This window comes from Diabrotica virgifera, chromosome 8 (genome assembly GCF_917563875.1).
Source record: "Diabrotica virgifera virgifera chromosome 8, PGI_DIABVI_V3a".
Lineage (NCBI taxonomy): Eukaryota > Metazoa > Arthropoda > Insecta > Coleoptera > Chrysomelidae > Diabrotica > Diabrotica virgifera.
The window spans coordinates 124,273,135-124,296,581 of record NC_065450.1 but is presented as its reverse complement, the minus strand read 5'-3'; the positions used below and the strand labels follow the sequence as shown (position 1 = coordinate 124,296,581).

Here is a 23,447-nt window from a genome sequence, read left to right as displayed (position 1 = left end):
CTTAGAAATGCTAAGTACGAGTTGTTGCAGCTGATTATGAAGGGTAAAATCGAAGGAAACAGAGGTCCTGCTAGTGATAGACGACAAAAATACAAGTAAAAACAACTTTTACTATTATCAACTTAATTGATAAAACAAGTAGAACGAATACTTACCAGTGCTTATTAATAATCCGTCCCCCAACCATGGTTCAAATAGATCATATCCGCTGGTTTTATCTAAATGAACGTGTGAAGTCATGATTTTCTCTAAATATTCTGGTTTGTATATCACCAAGTGTAACCTGGGTCCCATCCATAATTTATAGAAATTTCCATATTTTTTCTGCAGATCCAGAAAGGTTTGTAACAGAGCTAAAAATGGTTACTCAAATTAACTTCTTTAGAGCACATAAAAATTTTATGATTTAATAACAATAACAATAACATTAAAATGAAATAGTTACTATTTTAGTACAGTTATCTATATAATATATTATATATTGGGAAAAATCGATTTTCATTTTGTAACTTCAAAGGGCTGTAACTTTTTTTATGTGCACATTTGTACTAAGGTAAGTTAGGTTCAATCGAACTATTTTTGGTCCCAGAATATGTGAATTTTATGACCTGTATTTTTGTTACACCCTGTATAATCTAAGATTATATTTCTAGTCCGTTCGCTGACGGTAAAATATTGCAAAACCTCTAATTTTTAAAGAACCGCTTGGATTGACATGAAATTTGGCATACACATAGTAGTCTAGTAAAATAAAATTACACTACATGTAAATCAAAATGTAAATTCGTACAGGTTGAAACAAATTTTATATCAAAGTTTAGGTGGGTACAAAAGATATTTTCAAGAAAGTATCCAAATCATACAAGGGGATCATTGTTAAAATAATTAAAAGGGGGTCATTTTTGCAAAAAAATTACTTTTTTAACCGCTAAGGTCATTCAATTACTAATGAAGGTATATAGGATTATTTTCTGCAAAGAAGGGTAAATCTTTTACATCAGACTTACTTAATTAAATTTGACCCCCTATTTATTTAATTAATTATACATAAAACTTTAAAAACAAATTTGTAAAAAAGTATTTTTAGCGTTTTAAATAAGCACTATAAAATATCTTGTTTTACAGGAGAAGTTGTGCTATGTTATCAGTATTAATCAAAAAAAAATTGGTCCAAAACTATTTAATATTTTTTGAGATATTGAATTTGTTTATTAAATGTTACTCTATTTTCAATTGCAAAAACGCGGTTGTTGCCAAAGAAATATTCACCTGTATTAAATCTTATTATTTTTGTTTTTTTGTATATTTTGGATAAATGTATTGATAAATTCAAATTTCAATTAAACTTCCCCCTAAAATGGCATTTGAAAATTATTCAAATTTGTTTTTAATTTGTTTTTTTAATAACGTCGCGGAGATTAAATATTTTGAAATGCCGTTTCGATAATTGGGTTCCTGGGAATTTTTCACTAATTAACCAATTTTTTTGTCTTATTTTCCTCGTCTTTTTTTTCATGGAGTTATATTACTACGGGCCCTTTTAGGATTAAGTTTCATTAAGAATGTCGAATCTCTAAGCTGTAGATTCTAGACCTAAAAATATTAAGATTGGTCTAAATGAAATGTTTCTACTTACTGAGTTACAGAGTGTTTTATTTAAAAATTTAAAAATTATTTTCACCAAGTACTTTCAAACTATTTGACGTATCCTTATCATACTTGGCAGAAAGTGTGGGTACTATACAGTCTACTAAATTGTGATAAATAAAAGTTTCTAGCTACTACCAGAGGCGTACGACAGGGGATAGTTAATGGTTGACCCTTCCCAAATTCTACGATACTGAAGGAATTACTATTTTAGCGAAATTTTTCGATCCTCTAATACTTTCTATGTAAATAATATACTCTTTACTGGTAACGATTAAGTCATTAGTTTTCGAGATATTGGAGGTTAAAAATGAAACGGCATAGTTATTTTGATTCATTAATTCATTCATTTTAAACTTCCAATATCTCTCAAACTGATTACTTTATCGATACCAGTAAAGTTATTTACATACAAAGTATTGGATAATCGAAAAATTTCGCTAAAATAGTAATTCACTCAGTGGCGTAGAATTTGGGAAGGGTCAACCATTAACTATCCCCTGTCGTACGCCTCTGGTAGTAGCTAGAAACTTTTATTTATCACAATTTAGTAGACTGTATAGTACCCACACTTTCTGCTAAGTATGATAAGGATACGTCAAATATTTTAAAAGTACTTGATGAAAACAATTTTTAAATTTTTAAATAAAACACCCTGTAACTCAGTAAGTAGCCACATTTTATTTAAGTAATTTTAGATCAGTCTTAATATTTTTAGGTCTAAGAGATTCTTAATAAAATTTAACCCTAAAAGGGCCCGTAGTAATATAACTCCAAGAAAAAAAAAGAAGAAGAAAAAACGACAAAAATTTTGTTAATTAGTAAAAAATTCCCAGGAACTCAATTATCGAAACGGAATTTCAAAATACTTAATCCCCGCGACGTCATTAAAAAAAAACAAATTATAAACAAATTTGAATAATTTTCAAATGCCATTTTAGGGCATATTTATCAATACATTTATCGAAAATATACATAAAAATAATGAGATCTTAAGCAGGTGAATATTTCTTTGGCAACAACCGCGTTTTTGCAATTGAAAATATAGTAACATGTAATAAACAAATTCAATATCTCAAAAAATATAAAATATTTTTCGACCAATTTTTTTTTGCTTAATACTGGTAACATAGCGCAACTTATTCTGTAAAATAAGATATTTTGTAGTGCTTATTTAAAACGCTAAAAAATATTTTGTTGCACATTTGTTTTTAAAGTTTTATGTACAATTATTTAAATAAATAGGGGGTCAAATTTAATTTAGTAAGTCTTATGTGAAAGATTTACCATTCAACTTTGCAGAAAAAAATCCCATAGACCTTCATTAATAAGTGAATTACCTCAGCAGTTGAAAAAGTATTTTTTTTTGCAAAAATGACCCCTTTTTAATTATTTAAACAATGATCCCCTTGTATGATTTGGATACTTGCTTGAAAATATCTTTTGTACCCACCTAAACTTTGATATAAAATTTGTTTTAAGCTGTACGAATTTACATTTTGACTTTTTTTTATTTTATTAGGCTATAGCTATTAAGTCAAAGAAAAAGTGATGTGCTAATGTGTGCTTTTGCCCCGATATTTTTCACGTATATTTTTTGAGAAAATATACGTCCAAAATAAGTCCGGAAGTGGATAAACTGACTAATTTTAAGCAGCTTTTGTTCTATAAAGTTTTTTCACAAGTCAATACTTTTCGAGTTATTTGCGAGTGGATATTTCATTTTTCAACAAATGATCCACGTTTTTAGACTGTTTTTCGTAAATAACTCAAAAAGTAAGTATTTTGTCGAAAAAACGTTCTTACCAAAACTATAGCCGGTAAAAAAGTGAAAAAAAGGTGTATGTATTAGGTTTCTAGACTTAGTAGAAACAGAGTTATAGCTAACAAATAATAGGTTCATATTCGTCAAATTCCAAACCGATTATTTTAACGTGAAATAACTAAAAAAGGAAAACTTTTTCACTTTTTTAACCAAAACTATAGCCGGTAAAAAAGTGAAAAAAAAGGTGTATGTATTAGCTTTCTAGACTTAGTAGAAACAGAGTTATAACTAATAAATAATAGGTTCATATTCTTCAAATTCCAGATCGAATATTTTAACGTAAAATAACTAAAAAAGGAAAACTTTTTCACTTTTTTTGTGAAAAAGTGATTAACAACTTTTTTTAAAGTGTTTAAAAAAAGCTTTATATTTTTGTTTTGTAAACAGATTCTAGCATCAAAAGTAAACAAGTTACGTTCAAAATAAAGTTGGTTCTTTTTTTTGGTAAAAAAAATCGGGAAAATCACCCCCTAATTAGCATATAAAATATTAATCGTTACCACTTTACAAGTTGCTTTACTCGTGTATGTATTGTTTACATGATCTGTACGTTTCATTGATTCAGAGACTTTATTTTTGAAAGGGCTGTAGTTGAAAGGGTTTGAACGAGCCACTAATTACGAGTGTATGCAAATTTAGAGACACTAAATATTATCCAATTTTTGTCTTACAGAAAAACAAAAAAATCCTAAATATTCAAAAAAGTAGAACCGACTTGTTTTTACTCTTTGAGATTTTTGGTAATAATTTTTAAGTCATTTTGAAAAAAAGCATTTTTTTCCAAACTAAAAATTTTAAAAATTTTACTTTAAAACCAAATTTTTTCAAAGTAAGCACTTTGAACCGTTGAAACTTACAGTTTATGTAATAAACACAAAATAATTAAAGCCACTTATAAAGCGGTAACGATGAGTTTCATATATGTGATTTTCCCAATTTTTTTTTGCCAAAAACAAAAGAGACCAACTTTATTTTGAGCGTAACTTGCTTACATTTGATGCTAGAAACTTAAAAGAAAAAACAGAAATAAAGCTTTTTTAAACACTTTAAAAAAGTTGCAATGAGTTTTCCCCAAAAAGTTCTTTATTATTTGGTTATTTCACGTTAAAATATTCTATTTGGAATTTGACGAATAAGAACCTTTTTATAATTCACATAATTTCCCGAAAAAATCGGGAAAATCACCCCCTAATTAGCATATAAAATATTAATCGTTACCACTTTACAAGTTGCTTTACTCGTGTATGTATTGTTTACATGATCTGTACGTTTCATTGATTCAGAGTCTTTATTTTTGAAAGGGCTGTAGTTGAAAGGGTTTGAACGAGCCACTAATTACGAGTGTATGCAAATTTAGAGACACTAAATATTATCCAATTTTTGTCTTACAGAAAAACAAAAAAATCCTAAATATTCAAAAAAGTAGAACCGACTTGTTTTTACTCTTTGAGATTTTTGGTAATCATTTTTAAGTCCTTTTTGAAAAAAAGCATTTTTTTTCCAAACTAAAAATTTTAAAAATTTTACTTTAAAACCAAATTTTTTCAAAGTAAACACTTTGAACCGTTGAGACTTACAGTTTATGTAATAAACAGAAAATAATTAAAGCAACTTATAAAGCGGTAACGATGAGTTTCATATAGGTGATTTTCCCATTTTTTTTTTTGCCAAAAACAAAAGAGACCAACTTTATTTTGAGCGTAACTTGCTTACATTTGATGCTAGAAACTAAAAAAAACAGAAATAAAGCTTTTTTAAACACTTTAAAAAAGTTGCAATGAGTTTTCCCCAAAAAGTTCTTTATTATTTGGTTATTTCACGTTAAAATATTCTATTTGGAATTTGACGAATAAGAACCTTTTTATAGTTCACATAATTTCCCGAAAAAATCGGGAAAATCACCCCACCCCCTAATTAGCATATCAAATATTAATCGTTACCACTTTACAAGTTGCTTTACTCGTGTATGTATTGTTTACATGATCTGTACGTTTCATTGATTCAGAGTCTTTATTTTTGAAAGGGCTGTAGTTGAAAGGGTTTGAACGAGCCACTAATTACGAGTGTATGCAAATTTAGAGACACTAAATATTATCCAATTTTTGTCTTACAGAAAAACAAAAAAATCTTAAATATTCAAAAAAGTAGAACCGACTTGTTTTTACTCTTTGAGATTTTTAGTAATCATTTTTAAGTCCTTTTTGAAAAAAAGCATTTTTTTCCAAACTAAAAATTTTAAAAATTTTACTTTAAAACCAAATTTTTTCAAAGTAAGCACTTTGAACCGTTGAAACTTACAGTTTATGTAATAAACACAAAATAATTAAAGCAACTTATAAAGCGGTAACGATGAGTTTCATATAGGTGATTTTCCCAATTTTTTTTTGCCAAAAACAAAAGAGACCAACTTTATTTTGAGCGTAACTTGCTTACATTTGATGCTAGAAACTAAAAAAAACAGAAATAAAGCTTTTTTAAACACTTTAAAAAAGTTGCAATGAGTTTTCCCCAAAAAGTTCTTTATTATTTGGTTATTTCACGTTAAAATATTCTATTTGGAGTTTGACGAATAAGAACCTTTTTTTATTTCAAAATTTTTTCCCGAAAAAATGGGGAAAATCACCCCCTAATTAGCATATCAAATATTAATCGTTACCACTTTACAAGTTGCTTTACTCGTGTATGTATTGTTTACATGATCTGTACGTTTCATTGATTCAGAGTCTTTATTTTTGAAAGGGCTGTAGTTGAAAGGGTTTGAACGAGCCACTAATTACGAGTGTATGCAAATTTAGATCACTAAATATTATTAAATTTTTGTTTTACAGAAAAACAAAAAAATCCTAAATATTCAAAAAAGCAGAGCCGACTTGTTTTTACTCTTTGAGATTTTTGATAATAATTTTTAAGTCATTTTGAAAAAAAGCATTTTTTTCCAAACTAAAAATTTTAAAAATTTTACTTTAAAACCAAATTTTTTCAAAGTAAGCACTTTGAACCGTTGAAACTTACAGTTTATGTAATAAACACAAAATAATTAAAGCCACTTATAAAGCGGTAACGATGAGTTTCATATAGGTGATTTTCCCAATTTTTTTGCCAAAAACAAAAGAGACCAGCTTTATTTTGAGAGTAAATTGCTTACATTTGATGCTAGAAACTTAAAAAAAGCAGAAATAAAGCTTTTTTAAACACTTTAAAAAAGTTGCAATGAGTTTTCCCCAAAAAGTTCTCTATTATTTGGTTATTTCACGTTAAAATGTTCTATTTGGAATTTGACGAATAAGAACCTTCTTTTAATTAGCTCTAACTCTGTTTATAGTAGGTCTAGAGACCTCATACATCCACAATTTTTTTCACTTTTTTACTGGCTATATTTTTACTAAGAATGTTCTTTTTTCGATAAAATAATTTTTGAGTTATTTGCGAAAAACCGTCTAAAAACGAGTTTTATCAACTCTATGTCATATTATGTATAAGTTTTTAGTTTGTGAAAACTGTCATTATAGATAGCAGTGCGTGAAGTGTTTAAAGTGTGCGTGAAGTAACAATGTATTTTAAATGGGACTTACTTTTTCGCACTGTTTTTGACACACTTTCATATAATCAAATATCCTTAAATTTCGCGTTGTCATGGTGATGACATAATGAGCAATAAATTACGACAAAAGTTTTGACAGTTTTGTGGTTTGAAAGAAGTAGAATTTTTAGATGTCGAAAGTTCTAAAAATTGTAGAATAGAAATAAATTCCAGTGACGAAGAGTTACAGTTTTTTTATTTGTTCATCATAGATAAAATATTATATGAAACTGTGCGTGAAGTACTTTTTGCGAACTTACGCGATGTATAGCACTCGCTCTGTTGTCGCTCGTGCTCTAACTATCGCGTGCGTTCGCAAAAAGCATACTTCACGAACTGTTTCATAAATAACTATTTGCGATCTTACGCGATGGATAGCACTCGCTCCGTTGTCGCTCGTGCTCTAAACATCGCGTGCGTTCGCAAAAAGCATACTTCACGAACTGTTTCATAAATAACTATTTTGTTGTTGAAAAATGAACATATTCACTCGCAAATAACTCGAAAAGTATTGACTTAGTGAAAAAACTCTATAGAATATAAGTTGCTTAGAATTAGCCAGAAGGGGCGAAACTCAGCCCTTGGACAAAACACACATCGCCATAATATCACTTCTTTTCTTTGACAGATATGTGTATGCCAAATTTGATGTCAATCCAAGCGGTTCTTTAAAATTTGGAGCAAAATCCTTGATTCAGTGTACTATAAATGGATAAAAATTATTTGATAATATGTAATTTAATATGTTAAAAATTATAAAAATCAAGGGGTGCCCGATATAATTTTGACCAGACTATAATTAATTAATAATTAAAAATTCACTTTTTTATAAATTATACTAATTTTTTTCCGCCCGAGCAGATATTATTTTAGATTTTTTTAATCATTCGAAACAAAAAAGGTCTTTTGTAATTTATCTCGTAAGTTCATTGTCGAGCTATAAACAATTTTAAACTAAGAAAAAACGAAAAATGACTTTCAGTGCTCAAAAACAAAAGTAAAAAAATATTTGAAATTACAAAGGATCTAAATTTAAGTTCAAACCGTATTTTATCAGTTCTTGGTAAGTATTTTGGGCTTATTTCATTTTAAAACATTGTTTCTTAGTTAATAATGCAGCGCCCGATCGCCCGTCGTTTCATAATGAACCTTTCTCATTAAAAATTAAAAAAATATATTTTAGAATAAAACACTTAAATTCTTATCGGTATTTGATAGAAGAATGTTTGAGCTTGATTTTAATAATAATATTATTAAAAGAAAACAATTATTGTCAAAATACCTGCTAGCAGAAGAAATAGAGGACGAAGATATGTTAGAAATATTAAGTTCTCCAAGATTAGAAAACATGCAATATTTAAAAGAAGAGAAGAAGAAGGACAATTCAAAAAATTGATAAACAACCATTTATTATGAGATGATGTAAATGAGACATTCTTATAAAAACAAGCTTCACTTCACAAACTGCTAAAAATATCTTAAAAAAAAACTCAGAAACACCTTAAAAACTGCTAAAACCTCTTAAATAAAAAACTTTCAAAGTCACGTACACACGCCATTGTAACCGCTCAGCGTCTGCGACTGTGTATACCAGGGGTGGGTAAATACTTTTTTTGCACGATTGATCATTTTTGACTGTTTACCGTGACAGATTTTACGTCAGTAGGTGACATTTACTAGCAACTCGACGGTAAGTAATCCAACTCGACGGTAAGTACTCCAACTCGACGGTAAGTAATTCACTTACCGTCGAGTTAAAAAATCTCTTAATTTTAATTTATTTTTTGAAAGAATAAAGAAAACTAACGAATTATTTATTAATATTGAAACTTCTTAGGCCTATAGCCAACATTTTTTCTCTTCAAATACGCGATCAAAGTTGAAAACTTGGAAATATCAATGCCATCATAAAGAAAAACGGTGAATTTAATCATTGAATATTCTGCCCAGAGGCTTCCAGGAGCTTTCAACTGCATATGTTTAACCGAAATATGCCAATAGAGTCTTTTCTTCGATTCTTAAATTCTTGCCTTCGCAGCATTTTTTAAAACTTTGGTAGGTATTTTGATAACAGATTTTGGATTTTTCGGGAATAATTGCGGAACACCCTTCTTCCCAAGCCCGTTCAATTTCTTCAAATTCACTTTCGCTCATATTTTAATTTATAATAATCAAAATTGTACTTAAAATGATTGACAACTAAATAAAAACTCAATTCTCCATTGTTGTTATGCACCCTAGTTACTACCTAACAACCAAAGTATCTATCTTGATAAAATGAATGAAACTAGTCAATATGACGAAAATGTTTAATTTTATAATTTATAATGGTATCAATCGTGCAAAAAACGTTATAAGCATGTCGAACGTTAAGGGTAACCGATCTCAGACAATAATTGTCTTCGATCGGTATAAAACCCTTACCGTTCTCCATACTTAACATACTATAAGCGCGGGCCAAAATGACATTTTCAAAATGTCTCCCGGGCCGGAAGACTATGCTGTGAACGAACGCTGTGTACCCGCCAATCTTTTTGATGGAGTTATTTCTCTGCACTGTCCAAAATTTTTTTGACACAAATGCTATAAGTATATTTTTAAAGCATTTAGACAAAGAAATTTGATGAATAAGAATTATTCAACGGGCCGTATAAAGTAAGCAAAAGGGCCGGATCCGACCCGCGGGCCGGCTTTTGCCCACCCCTGGTGTATACTCGCAGACCAGTCGCCAAAAATCGACGTTAGCGACTCCAGCGGTACAACGGCTGTAAACGCTTCAGTTAAAACGGCTCCTTAACAAACCACACAAGCACACCGCAATCACCGTTCAGCTACGATCGTTCAACGATGAGCGCAACAATCGCTCCAGTAAAAACGTACCTTAATGTGTAGTCTTGTCACGCAGAACGTTTTATATTGAAACGGTGTCAAAGATACGATCGTTTCACCCCTTATTTTTTTAATTATATTCGATTTTCTAAGATCGTATTTACTGAACGCTCCTGGTATAATGGAAGTTTCATTTAACAGTTTAAAACCGTTGGGTATAATCCAATATGAAATTTTAGTTATTTCCTAATTCAAAGTTTGTCTTTTCAGTCACCGGCAAAAACCTATTTCGAACCTTTGCGTAGAGGAATATTCTCACGGCTAATTTTTTCATCGTCTAATTGAATAGATATGGGTTTATAGGTCCGATGAAGGCGGCATGCGAGTATTTTCAAAGGAAATCTTAGGTGTCGACGTTTATATAGGATTTGAGTCTTGGATCTGCCGACAAGGAATTTGTTAGTATTTTCGGCGAAGGAGAGTCAAGTGCTTATCTCGATAATGTAATCGTAATACCGCATTTATACACAGTCCTCTTGGACAGGGAATTGGGCAGGGAAGTGGGCAGCGTGAATGTGTAAATAGCTCACTCGCGCTGCTGCTCGTCATGCTACTGCCATTGTACCTACATACCCAAAGAGTCGGTTTTTGTGGCGGAAGTCAAAGGAGAGGCAGCGCGAATACGAGTGGGTATTTACATTCAGCTCCATTCAGCTACTCTCTCTCTCACTTGCCGCCGTCAAAGCGGCAAGTAAGTAAGGGAGCAAGACGATGCTGTTGTCACATTCCTTTCTTGTGAGTCGTTCGGTAATGAGTTGTGAGGACATTGGCGAGGAACTGATGTGAACACCTCACTCGCGTCGATATCATATTTCGGGCAATATTTCCGTCAACGGCAGCAGCAGTGTCAATAGCTGAGTATAAATATGCCGGATAATCCGGCATTATGCCATAAGAGTTAAGTTATGGTTAAAATTGTCCATATTTCGCAGCTGGACAGCACACATGCATAGTCGCTGAACTGGCATTTCTCGTGGGAAGTGTCCATGTGGGATTCTTGTGGTATATCGTCTCTGATTCGCTGGGAAAATTATGGCTGCTTTTTTTTGAGGCGTGATTAAGAGTATATTTTGAATTGGTCAATGGTAAATGGAAGGAATGTTCTTTTCATTGGTTAAAGGATGCTCTAGTAGGAGGTGGTAGGAGAGACAGAGTGTGCCCGAGTTAGATGGGTTCATGATTGTTGTTATTCATTCTTGGTGAGTTTAAGTTAGGAGTTAGGAGTTAGTCAAACAATTGAAGTTACAAGTGTGGAACTGAGAGTTTCTACTTCAAGTTCCTGGAGCATCGCGCCGCTGCAGCGGTACTGAAGAGTTTAAGTTCAGTTTAAAAAGTTAAGTTTGGCCTGATGCAGAGTTAAGTTCAGTGGAGTCTTGAGGAGATTACTTGTGAAAAGTGAGAAGGAATGATGGATGTAGTAGTGAATATCACACCGGTATTTTACCGGTATTCTTTTTGTTGTTTTCTGTAGGTCATACAGAACTGTGCCTGTTTTTTTTTGTGAGTGAAGAGTATATTATTGCAAAATTAAAGTGACTTAAGTGTCGCGGAACGCGTAGTCCCCAGTCTTCAGTCAAAATGTAATGGTTTAACAAAACCCATCATCTTTCTTTAGTCAAACTCATTCATTCTTTCTTTAGTCAAACGAAAGAAAGAAAACAATTTTTAGTCATTAATAAAGTGAAGTGTTTTACTAATAATAACACCAAAAGCAGTTACTTCTTTCATCAATAAACTATGGAATTTTATCTTTTGATGTAAATGACAATATGTACTTCTTCTTCTTCTTCAGGTGCCATCTCCGCTACGGAGGTTGGCAATCATCATAGCTATTTTAATTTTTGAGGCAGTAGCTCTAAATAGTTGTTTTGAGCTGCATCCAAACCATTCTCTCAGGTTCTTCAGCCATGAAATTCGTCTTCTGCCGATGCTTCTTCTGCCATCTATCTTTCCCTGCATTATGAGTCGCAGGATGCCATACTTCTCGCCCCGCATCACATGTCCGAGGTACTGTAGAACTCTACAGTACAGTCCTACAGTCCGAGGTACTGTAGAGGTACAATATGTACTGTAGAACTCTAATTATTATATGCAAGTGCAGTGTTGTACTGAAAAGAAATTGCAGAGGAGAAATTCTACACAAGTTGCCTGTATACCACTAAATTTAGTTTTTCATGCTATTTTCAAATCCATTAAAAAAATAATGTACAGGGTGTTTTTTTGGGTGGGAAGATTTTTCCAATATTTTTTAATCCGGCTCTGGATTTTTTATAATCGTAAATAAATTTAGTGATTGGGCACCTTACAGAATATTCGCGTGTTAAATATAAAATAAATATACAGTGTGGTTAACAAGTTGTAAGTTGTATTTCAATATTTTTCTACTTCAAGCTCTCGCAATTCACATAATTTCAGAATTCAAATTCAAAATTTTACCAGAAAATTCATTTTGCCGAAAATTCAAAGTATACCAATAAATTAAGGTTTTCATCCTCTTTTCAATTGTAAAATCCATTAAAAAAAATTAATGTACAGGGTGTTGTTTTTGGGTCGGAACATTTTTCCAACATTTTTTAATCCGGACCTGGATTTTTACAATTCTAAATAAATTAATTAATTGTACACTCTAAATCATATTTGCGTGCCAAATATAAAATGAATATACAGTGTGGTAAGTTATGAATCAAATAAGAAAATGGCAAAATAGACAAAACACTCAGTATTTTTGTTATTAATGAAATAAGACCCATTAAGTATGGTATTTTTGAGACCGCCCAAATGTCCTCTTTCTACAGTTAACGTATGTTACTTTCCCAATGAAACACCCTGTATATTGTTACTATGAAACGCTTACAATTTTGAACGAACATCTTTAACAACAAAATACTTGGATAACTGAATACATCCTGGTGTATTTTCTGCTTGGATCTTCCATAAATAATAAACAATAAATAACTTTTTATTAAGTTCACGTCATAAATCAATTATTTATCAAATACACTATCAATATTATTTAATCAACAACTCAAAATATTTCCGATGCCATGTCAAATATTTAAAATTGTCACTGTCTGACTGACAATATGCTGACAATATTCTATTCGACTGAGTGCGTTATGTGACAAAGATAGATTCATTATATGACAAAGATAGATTTGGAAAATATTACCACCGACATTGTGTTCATTTTCTTCAAATCCTGAAAAAATCAATAAATATTTTTGAAAAATTTAAATGCAGAATGAAAGACTAAATTATTACCGAGGGCCGAAAGTCCCTTAGAATAAATAAAAAGTTTATTTTGAATGAGATATTTGTAATTAAAAATCACACTAAATGTTCTCTTAGTTTTTCACCCCTGTAACTTATTAAAATAAATATTATAGAAGTTGTCAGGGACTTTCGGCCCTCACTAATAACTTAATTTTTCATTCTGTGTTTAAATTTTTCAAAAATACTTCTTAGTTTTCTCAGAATTCTAAAAAAATGAATCCAATTTGAATAGCATTAGAGCAGAAACTACGTACCCATCCCTTTAGATTTATCGTGCTTCAATATAAGACACTATTATTATTGTGAGTTCGCATGTTTTTGTTAATTAATGTTCTAATATATGATTTGTGGAATTGACGGTTACTTGATGAAAATGCATGTTCAATAAAAACATAAAACATTGTTTTTAAATTTCGTACAGTAGTCAATTTTACATGTTTCGCGGAGACATCAGCTTCCTCAGAAAAATAAAATTTTCATGCTAACTCTATGTACCTATACAGCAATCGCCACGCTACTAGATACATGGGTAAAGTTCTTTTACCCTATGACGGCCGATATGCAATTAAGAGGTGATCAGTCGGTCTCAAACAGTGGGGCGTTAATATTTAATTCTGATCGTTTGAAAAGTAAAAATATTTAAATTCCTGTATTTTACGTTCAGTAAGAATATTGGATTTTTCTCTATCAAGGGCAAATAAAATGAATATAATATATGTATATACAGGGCGTGTTAAAAGAAGTGGGACGGAATATTTCGAATACTCGAAATTATTTGTCGACATCAAATGTTCATTAAGGTCTCTATTTTGCGCAGAATGAAAATTATACGAATGGTTTTGCATACAGTAAAATTGGAAAATACTTGATATGTATGTCCAAATATGAATAAAATACATCCAGGACTTTACTTTCTACAGACACTGTATTAAATAATCTTGAAACAAACTGGCACTAAATCACTTCCGAGTTTTCAACAAAACAAAAGGTTTAAACAAGTGTAGTGATTGCAAAAACGGCTCACATGTTTTAAATAAGATTTTTGCTGATTATGTATTTTGCTAAAATATTAAATAACACCAATACAATTCACAACCATCATTTATAAACAAAAGTGTAATATGCTGACAAGTTTGAATTTGATCGACTTTGTCGATAACAGTGTCGTTAACAGATATTTTTAAATACCATGAATCATTTTCCAATGATTGGGTGGATTTAAGGAATACATACTAAACAATTTTTTTACGTGTATAAAGGAGATTATAATTATTATGACACATAATACTCCTTATATTTTTCAAGTAATATGGTTTTGTAAAGGCTTAACTTTGAGTATTGGTTAAACCTACATTATACTATACGTCACAAGAAATTAAAAAAAAATACATATGTAATAAATTCACTGTTTAAACAAGATACAGTGTGCTGGAATAAATGTTACCCCCCCCCCCCTTAATAACTTATTTATTTCTAGCACATAAGCAAAACGCTTGGACAGGTCGATTTTTAAAATAATCAAAGTATAATATAACATCAATGTTTCGAACTTTACGCGATCCCTCTTCATGTGACAGGCAAAACTTTGATTTTCTGTAAATGGGAAAGTAGATCATGTGATAGCTCATTTAAAAGCGTTTAAAATACTGATTACAAAAATGTATAATACTTTAATCCTTTTTAAAAGTGTAGGCGCAAAATTTCGATCGAATTGTTTTTAAACGCATTTATTTTTTTCTAATCCTGAGAAAACTAATAAGTATTTTTGAAAAATTTAAACGCAGAATAAAAGATTACATTATCACCGAGGGTTAAAAGTCCCTTAGAATAAACAAAAATTTCTTTTGAATGATATATTTGAAATTAAAAATCCGACTAAACTTTCTTTTTTTTTTCACCCCTGTGACTTATTAAACTAATCATTATAGAAGTTCTCAGGGACTTTTGACCCTCGACAATACTGTAATATTTCATTCTGCGTTAAAAATTTTCAAAAATACTTATTAGTTTTCTCAGGATTCGAAAAAAATAAATGCGTTTAAAAACAATTCGACCGAAATTTTGCGCCTACGGTCTCAAAAAGGATTCAAGTATTATACATTTTTGTAATAAGTCTTCCAAAGGAAGCATCCATAAACTACGTCGTAAAAAATTTCAACTTTTTAATACCCTTCCCCCTCCGTCGTAATTCGTCGTTTAGTGACGACCCCCCCTAATGTCGACGTCGTCGTTGCAACTCACGACCCCCCTTTCATTGATTTAAAAATAATCAATATTATTTCCGTTTTTTTTAATCAAATATGAGGGGGTAGGCGTAAAATCTTGGTCCAATGCTATTTAAATGCATTAATTTTTTTCGAATCTTGAGAAAACTAATATATAAATATATTTGAAAAATTTAAACGGAGAATAAAAGATTACATTATTACCGAATGTTGAAAGTCCCTTAGAATAAACAAAAGGTTTCTTTTGAATGAAATATTTAAAATGAAAAATCAGACAAAATTTTCTCTTTTTTTTTTCACCCATGTAACTTATTAAAATAAACATTATAGAAGTTTTCAGGAACTTTTGGCCCTCGGCAATAATGCAGTCTTTCAATCTGCGATTAAATTTTTCAAAAATCTTTATTAGTTTTCTTAGTATTAAAAAAAATGAATGCATTTAAATAGCATTGGACCAAGATTTTGCGGGGTATGCTTTCTTAACTGCATCATATAAATCTTTATATTTATTTTGTTTTGATTTCGATGCCATTTCTTCTAAAGTATAAATACGACTTACTAACTAAATAGAAAACATTTCTATTCGTTCTTTCAGAACTGTTGTTTCACACACAGTATGCAGCACATAAATGAACTAACAATTTAATATTTTTTTGCTTTCAGACGTTGTTCTGTATATAGAAGCGATTGTGTAAATCCAAATAACAATGTCTTATTGTTTGTTGTCCTGTACAAAAGTGCTACCTATTATTTTAACGCCGTGACTGATAAAAACGAAATGAAAAGTATCTATAATAGAATTATTCTTTTTAATTTTAACAAAGGTATATTTATTCGTAAACGTTTTGTTTTATTTTCAATTTCATATCAAAAACTATACATTTTTATATGAATATTTTATACTTTAATGCTGGTAGAAGCTAGTAAAAAGTTATTTTTATAGACACAATAGCGATAAATTTAAATATACCAATATATTAAACGACGTCGAATGGGCACTTATACACCCCTCTCCCCTGTCGTACTGCGTCGTAATAAGCAAGCCCCCCTCCCTCTTCTCAACGACGTAGTTTATGGATGACCCCAAAGGTTTTAAATGAGGTGTCACATGATGTACTTTTTCCCATTTAAAAAAAATCAAAGTTATCACTGTGACCTGAAGAGGGACCGCGTAAAGTTCGAAACATTGATGCTATAAGGTACTACGATTATTTTAAAAATCGACCTGTCCGAGTGTTTTGCTTATGTGCTAAAAATAAATAAGTTAGTAAGAGGGTAACACTTATTCCAGCGCACTGTATATTCCGTACTATTGCAATAAAATATTAAAACGAATAAACGAAAACTTGTTGAGTAGTGCTGATTGACACAACAGACCAGTAAAATGTTATTCATAAAGATAGTGTAAAATGTAAAATATATCGCCGCTTATCTGGTCCGCTAGTAATAAAGTTATTGGCATTTAATTACAAAGCGGTCTTCTTAGGTGGAAAATATTTTGTACCTAATTGCTATAATTGCTATGCTTATGGGCTAATTCGGTCCGTTCTCAGACGTGACGTTCATCTCTGTCATGTTACTGTCAGGAAACTATTCAAAATAATTGTTTTCCCATACAAAAAATACATTAATTAAATAGTATTGTTACTCTGCTGTAAAATAACTTTATTCAAACACCAAGATTATTACTATATTTTAAAACTTTTACAACTTTAACAAAATAACAACTACTAAGCGTCAAATACAGCTGATCTATTAATTGTCAACTTTTTATGTTAAGTTAATATTTAGTTTCTATGTATTTTCTGACGTTTTAAACGTCACTAGACATAAAAATAAACATTGCAACAAGTGAAGGGTCCAGGACTGTAATAGCTCAATGTTCCTATGTGTCTAAGGCGGTTATTGTATATTATAAAGGAGTGTTTTTCATTTTACATTTTAACTATTAGTCCTTAGTACTTACACCATCCTTTTTTGAAAATGATTACAAAAGTCTTAAAATGGTTTTAACTGATTCGTTTGAGTGAGTCTACCAACTGGTCTACCACTTTCTGAAATTTTCAGAGTGCAGGATGGGCGCTTTTCCTCGCGCACAACACCCAAACCTCTAGCTCTAGCGCGATTATGTTTTGGTTTTGCAAAACTATAATTTTTAATTTCAATCAAAAGATTATAAGATATAATAAATTATTTTTGTAGGACAAAAAATTATCGCGACCGACACCCGCAAGACTCTAGAGTGGTACAGTTTTGTCATTTTTATTACAAAACTCTTAATTTTCAATTGAAAATACTTATATGTACTTTCAATTGAAAATCTCTTGTCCGTCAAATTTACAGCCTCGTTTCTTTAGTCGGACAACGTAAAAATGGCACATTATGTTTCGCGATTACAAAAGTCATAATTTTAGTTTTTTTAACTTTCAAATAAAACATCGGGTAAGTGATGATAACAATGGGATTCTACTTTTACTTTGTAGGCATCGTGTGCTAAAGTGCTCAATTCCATTTTGATTTTATATTTTAGTTCATTGCAAAAATAAATTTGCTGGATATATGGACATTGACCAGTGGCGACGCGTGACTTTTTCTAAAGTGTTACCAAAACCAGATGCAAAAAATCTTATTTAAAAAAATGAAGATATGTCTAAATGTATATATAGCTTCAAAAATATCATTTTGTATATCACTTGAAACTCTCGAAAAAACAGTTGATGTTTCTAGATGTTGGCAAAATTTTTGATCTTTTTTGGCAATTAATGTTAACAGTTCTCTTTAATTGCCTCGATTGTCTAAGTCGTCGCCCTCAAAATGACCACAAAACGCTAATTCTTGTTTGTCCAAAAAACATACGGCATCTATTATAAATATGCTAAGGATATACCTATCTATTTTTTTAACAAACTCATTATGTTTAGCAATATTTGTTTAAAAGCTTGGTTAAGAGAACTTTCGATTCTTGTTTTGCCAAACTGAATCAAATTTGACTATACATCTTACATGTAGGTAACGGAGAAATTTCATATCTCCTTTTTAAAACTCTAAAACTATTTAAATCGTGAACCTGGTCCACCTATTCTTTCTGTAGAAACCAGAAGACATGACCAACAATACAGTCTACTTTTCTTGCAACCACATGACCAAGGATTTTCACTATACCAACTAAATTTAAAATATCGAACTACTTTTTTGATTCCTTTTTAAATTGTTTAAAATAGCTCTTCCATTTTCAAAAATTTAATTTTTTTTATTCAAAATTATACAAGGAGAATTACTTTTCAAGTAGTTGATCGATTACGCAGTGACACTCATCCATGGTTAACTGCACGCAAACTTTTTATAGGTAATGTAACCAAATTCACATCTGGTAACAGGGCTACTGATATACACAGCGCGCTCACGCCGTCGCTCCTTCAAAATTTGCAGACACCAGCCGGTCCCGAGCGACAGTCGGATGTAACCAGTGTAACCACAAATGAAACTGGTAACAAAGTAAAGTGCAACTAAGTCACATAAACTCGCCAATATTTTCGTGTGTCTACGAGTAGTTGGCTATTTACTGAATTAGGTACTATTAACACGTAATATAATAATATATTTCTATTGGTAAAAATAAAGGTAATAGTTATTTATGTACCAAGTCAGTAAAGTTACTCTTTATTGAACGAGTCTAATATTATGAGCAGAGCGAGCGAGGCGAATAACAGACGAGTTCGATAAAGAGTCTTTACTGACGTGGTGCATACAAAATTTTATCGCCAATCATAAAAAACATTAAACTTAATTACATCCTAATGAAAAAAGAGTGTGTGTACTTGGTACGCACGTAAGACGTTATATTTCTATTATTATAATTTCAACGAAATAAATACATTTTAAACAGTGTAATCCTATTTTTATTTAAGAGGAAACAGTAGCGATCAACAGGTAGCGAAAACGCGTTCCAAGATTGCGGCTGTAATTTTGAATATTTTTTCGAGATATTTGGCACACGTATTCGTAATATAATAAAGAATGGCGGTACAGATCTCAATTTGAAAAATATATTAATATGTAGAAATTACTCTGTAATTAAATACAATATTTAAAAAACGAGCCTATACCGCCATTAAGAAGAACAAAAAAATACACTTTCTTCAAATAAACTTTTTTATCCGATGCCTAGATTTTGTGTAATTTTGGAACTACTAAATTTTTTTATTTCATTAGTAGTTCCAAAATCACACAAAATCTAGGCGTCGGATAAAAAAGTTTATTTGAAGAAAGTGTATTTTTTTGTTCTTCTTAATGGCGGTACAGGCTCGTTTTTTTAATATTGTATTTAATTACAGAGTAATTTCCACATATTAATATATTTTTCAAATTGGGCTCTGTACCGCCATTCTTTATTATATTACGAATACGTGTGCCAAATATCTCGAAAAAATATTCAAAATTACAGCCGCAATCTTGGAACGCGTTTTGGCTACCTGTTGATCGCTACTGAATCACCTTAAATATTAAACCAATTTTAATACTTAAATTAAAATACCAAACATTAAATATTCTGTTAAAAGTTACGTTATTGTTTATGAAGTGTAGCCTTCCGTAGCGCAGTTGCTTTTCCCTTGATGAATAGTAGAAAATCGAAATAAATATATTTGCTAACAAATTATCATTAATATCTGTCACCGTCCTATATATAATCGAATTAACTAAAACACCATTTCATAATATATTTGCATTAATACAAAACTTAAAAGATTTAAGAATTTTATTAATTTTAGATGAAATAAAAATTTCATATGACAGTGAAAGTAATGACGATGACAGAATGCTTTTGCATGATGGCCGATTTCGATGTTTAATCGATAGTTGTTCAAGTAATCAATATTGAATAAGTATCTAATTACTATATAAATCTGTAAAGTTTCGATTTATGTTTTATGAATATAATTGCAAAATACTACAGAATTTCACTTTCTGACATAAATTTCATTAATAATAACGTAAATTTTGTAAAATATTTTTAATAATTAAAGTAAATACATTTTAAGTTCACTCAAATAAATGATCGATTACTGCCATCGACCGTTAACATTCAATCTCAGTTAATTTGATTAATCGCGGCAGGTAAAGTAAAATTCTTCTTTCAGTACAATAAAGTGTTACTTTACTGCCGCAAATGGCGTCAAATGAGTACAATAATGAATGACTTTAGTGACGGTTGGCGATAAATGGAATTATTTCACATTAGTCATAAAATGTTTATTTGTCAGATTTTTAACTGTTACCAATGGTAACAGTGGTTACATGGACGCTTTGCCAGTGACATTGACGGACGCCTGAACTTTAACGTTCGAAACACATTGTGTATTTCTTATCCACAATCTGAATATTGTTTTAATCGAAAGAATATGATGCTACAGTATTAAAGTAAAACATTTATCCGAAGTTTACCATGGAGACCTGCTTATTATAAACGAAAGAATAAATTGTTTACAAATAAAAAAGTTCAAAAATTGTTATAAATAAGCAGGTTCCCGTGGTAAACTTGTAATCAATGTGTTTGGAATGTTCAAGTTCAGACGTTCATCAAGGTTATAATACATAATTATATTCCAAAACGTAACGGTAGGAATATCAATCTGTTTATGGAGTTTTTAAACTGACTTGTCTCATTAAAATCAAAATGAAATTACACATTTTAAAAAACATATACAAAAAAATACATAAAAAACAAAAGAAAAAAGACAAAAAAAAACTAAATAAGGAAAAAATAAATAAAAAAATATAATAAAAAAAACTAAGAATAAAAAAATATACAAAAAAAAAAATAATAAAAAAAAATACAGTAAAAAACTTAAAATAGTCGATTCGCTAATCTGAGACACAACTGTCTACACTTCAATCACAATAAAAATGCACTAGATAAACAAGCACGAGGGGCACTCCCAAATCATGATTTGGGAGTACTCCTCGAACATCCAACGTGTCTTGGTTTGTTTATTTCTATATAGTGCATTATTATTGTGATCGTAGTGTAGACAGTTGTGTCTCAGATTAGCGAATCAACTATAGTACTATAGTAATAGTTTTAAACGTAGATACTAAGCACTTTTTTTGTAAAAGAGAGAACTCAAAACAAATTGACTGGCCAGTTGGTTGCTAAAACCAGTGCCAATAAAACACAAATACACACATATTCAATCGAGCTCTTTTGACTGTTTAGTCCTGTCGCCAGGGGGGGTACAACGGCCTCGTTAATTCAGATGGACTTACTCAAGTTTTTTTTATGTATTTTGACCCGTAGAACACGAATTTTTTGGGTAACAGTTGATCCGGATGTCGATAAGATTGTTATAGACCAAGAACTTGAGGAATCAAATAACAGCGATTTTTGGCAAAACAAAACAATATTTTGTATTTTTTGGGCCATTTTAAGTAAAAAATATTTCTACAAGTTTTTTCGTAGGATGCACAGTTTTCGAGATAAACGCGGTTGAACTTTAAAAAAATCGAAAAATTGCAATTTTTGAACCCGAATAACTTTTGATTAAAAAATAAAATAGCAAGTCTGCTTACCGCATTTGAAAGTTTAAGTCAAATTATATCGGTTTTGATTATTTGCATTGGTAAAAATTTATTTTTTTATTGTTTAACAAAGCTATAAACACGTAGGGTTTCCCGTGCTTTTACATGCGTTTTAACGCATGTAACGTAGAAATAGTCTTGATTGCACTAGTACCTATTCTACCTACTCGTTCGATTTTAAATGAGAAATCATAGAAACATCACTCACGCACTAGTTGTTTGTAGCTTTGTTTAGCAATAACACAATAAATTTTTAGCAATGCAAATAATCAAAACCGACATAATTTGACTTGAACTTTCAAAGGCGCTAAGCAGAATTGCTATTTTATTTTTTAATCAAAAGTTATTCGGGTTTAAAAATTGCAGTTTTTCGATTTTTTGAAAGTTCAACCGCGTTTATCTCGAAAACTGTGCATCCTACTAAAAAACTTGTAGAAATATTTTTTGCTTAAAATGACCCAAAAAATACAAAATATTGTTTTGTTTTGCCAAAAATCGCTGTTATTTGATTCCTCAAGTTCTTGGTCTATAACAATCTTATCGACATCCGGATCAACTGTTACCCAAAAAATTCGTGTTCTACGGGTCAAAATACATAAAAAAAATTTGGGTAAGTCCATCTGAATTAACGAGGCCGTTGTACCCCCCCTGGCGACAGGACTAGTTAGTCCAAGCCGTGGGTGAAAAGCATGTCGATTTCAGGATATAACTCAGGAATTTTTGAAACCAATCAGGTGTTGTAAAGGATGACATCAGGAATAACTTCTACTAAAATGTAACACCTAATTTTAGGTACCTACTCAGTTATAACGTTAGTTTGTAAAATTTGCAATTTTGAAAGATTTTCTATTCTGAAGCTTAGAATATGCATGTTACAGAAATACTTTTAAATAGATAATTGTAGTAAATTAACAAACCTACACTTGGAGCTATGGGAAGTTTAATTTCGTTCATTTGTTATTGCAAAATACCCCGCACAAGGTCCAAAATGGCTATTTTTGGCAATTGAATTATTTATTGTCAAAATATTTTTTTTTTATTTATTAAGGCTTTAAAATCAATATCATTCAATCCCAAACATAAAAATAATTTGTAAAGCCTGATCGCTTAATTTGTTGCTTAAATATTATAAATTGTTGCGACCGCTCGCAAAAGCATCGACTTAAAAAACTATTTTTATTGATTAAATATAATTTTTTTTTTAAATAGTGTTTATTTTAAGAAAATGTAAGTCTTTCTTTTGTAAATGAGGCCGAAATAATTTCATAATAATTGTTAAGTTATAAATAAAGTCACGATTTAAAAAACAACAAAAATTATTCTGGCTTCAGTTGGTCGTAGAAAACTTTTATTTTGTTTTAATCTTCAGCAATTTGCAATTCTGCAATTTGCAAATCTTCAGCAATTTGCAAGTTATAAACTCATAGTATGT

At 30.6% G+C, this 23,447-nt stretch overlaps 2 protein-coding genes across 2 annotated transcripts in view; one reads left to right on the top strand and one right to left on the bottom strand.

Annotated features, from left to right (window-relative positions):
- Positions 1–23,447, top strand: part of LOC126889827 (uncharacterized) — a 787,508-nt gene that overhangs the window by 332,775 nt on the left and 431,286 nt on the right. The window lies entirely within an intron of this gene.
- Positions 1–23,447, bottom strand: part of LOC126889830 (cytochrome P450 4d2-like) — an 83,668-nt gene that overhangs the window by 57,119 nt on the left and 3,102 nt on the right. Inside the window, exon 2 of the mRNA XM_050658517.1 lies at positions 156–353. Within this exon, the coding sequence (XP_050514474.1) occupies positions 156–353 (198 nt within the window). The remainder of the gene's footprint in view (positions 1–155; positions 354–23,447) is intronic.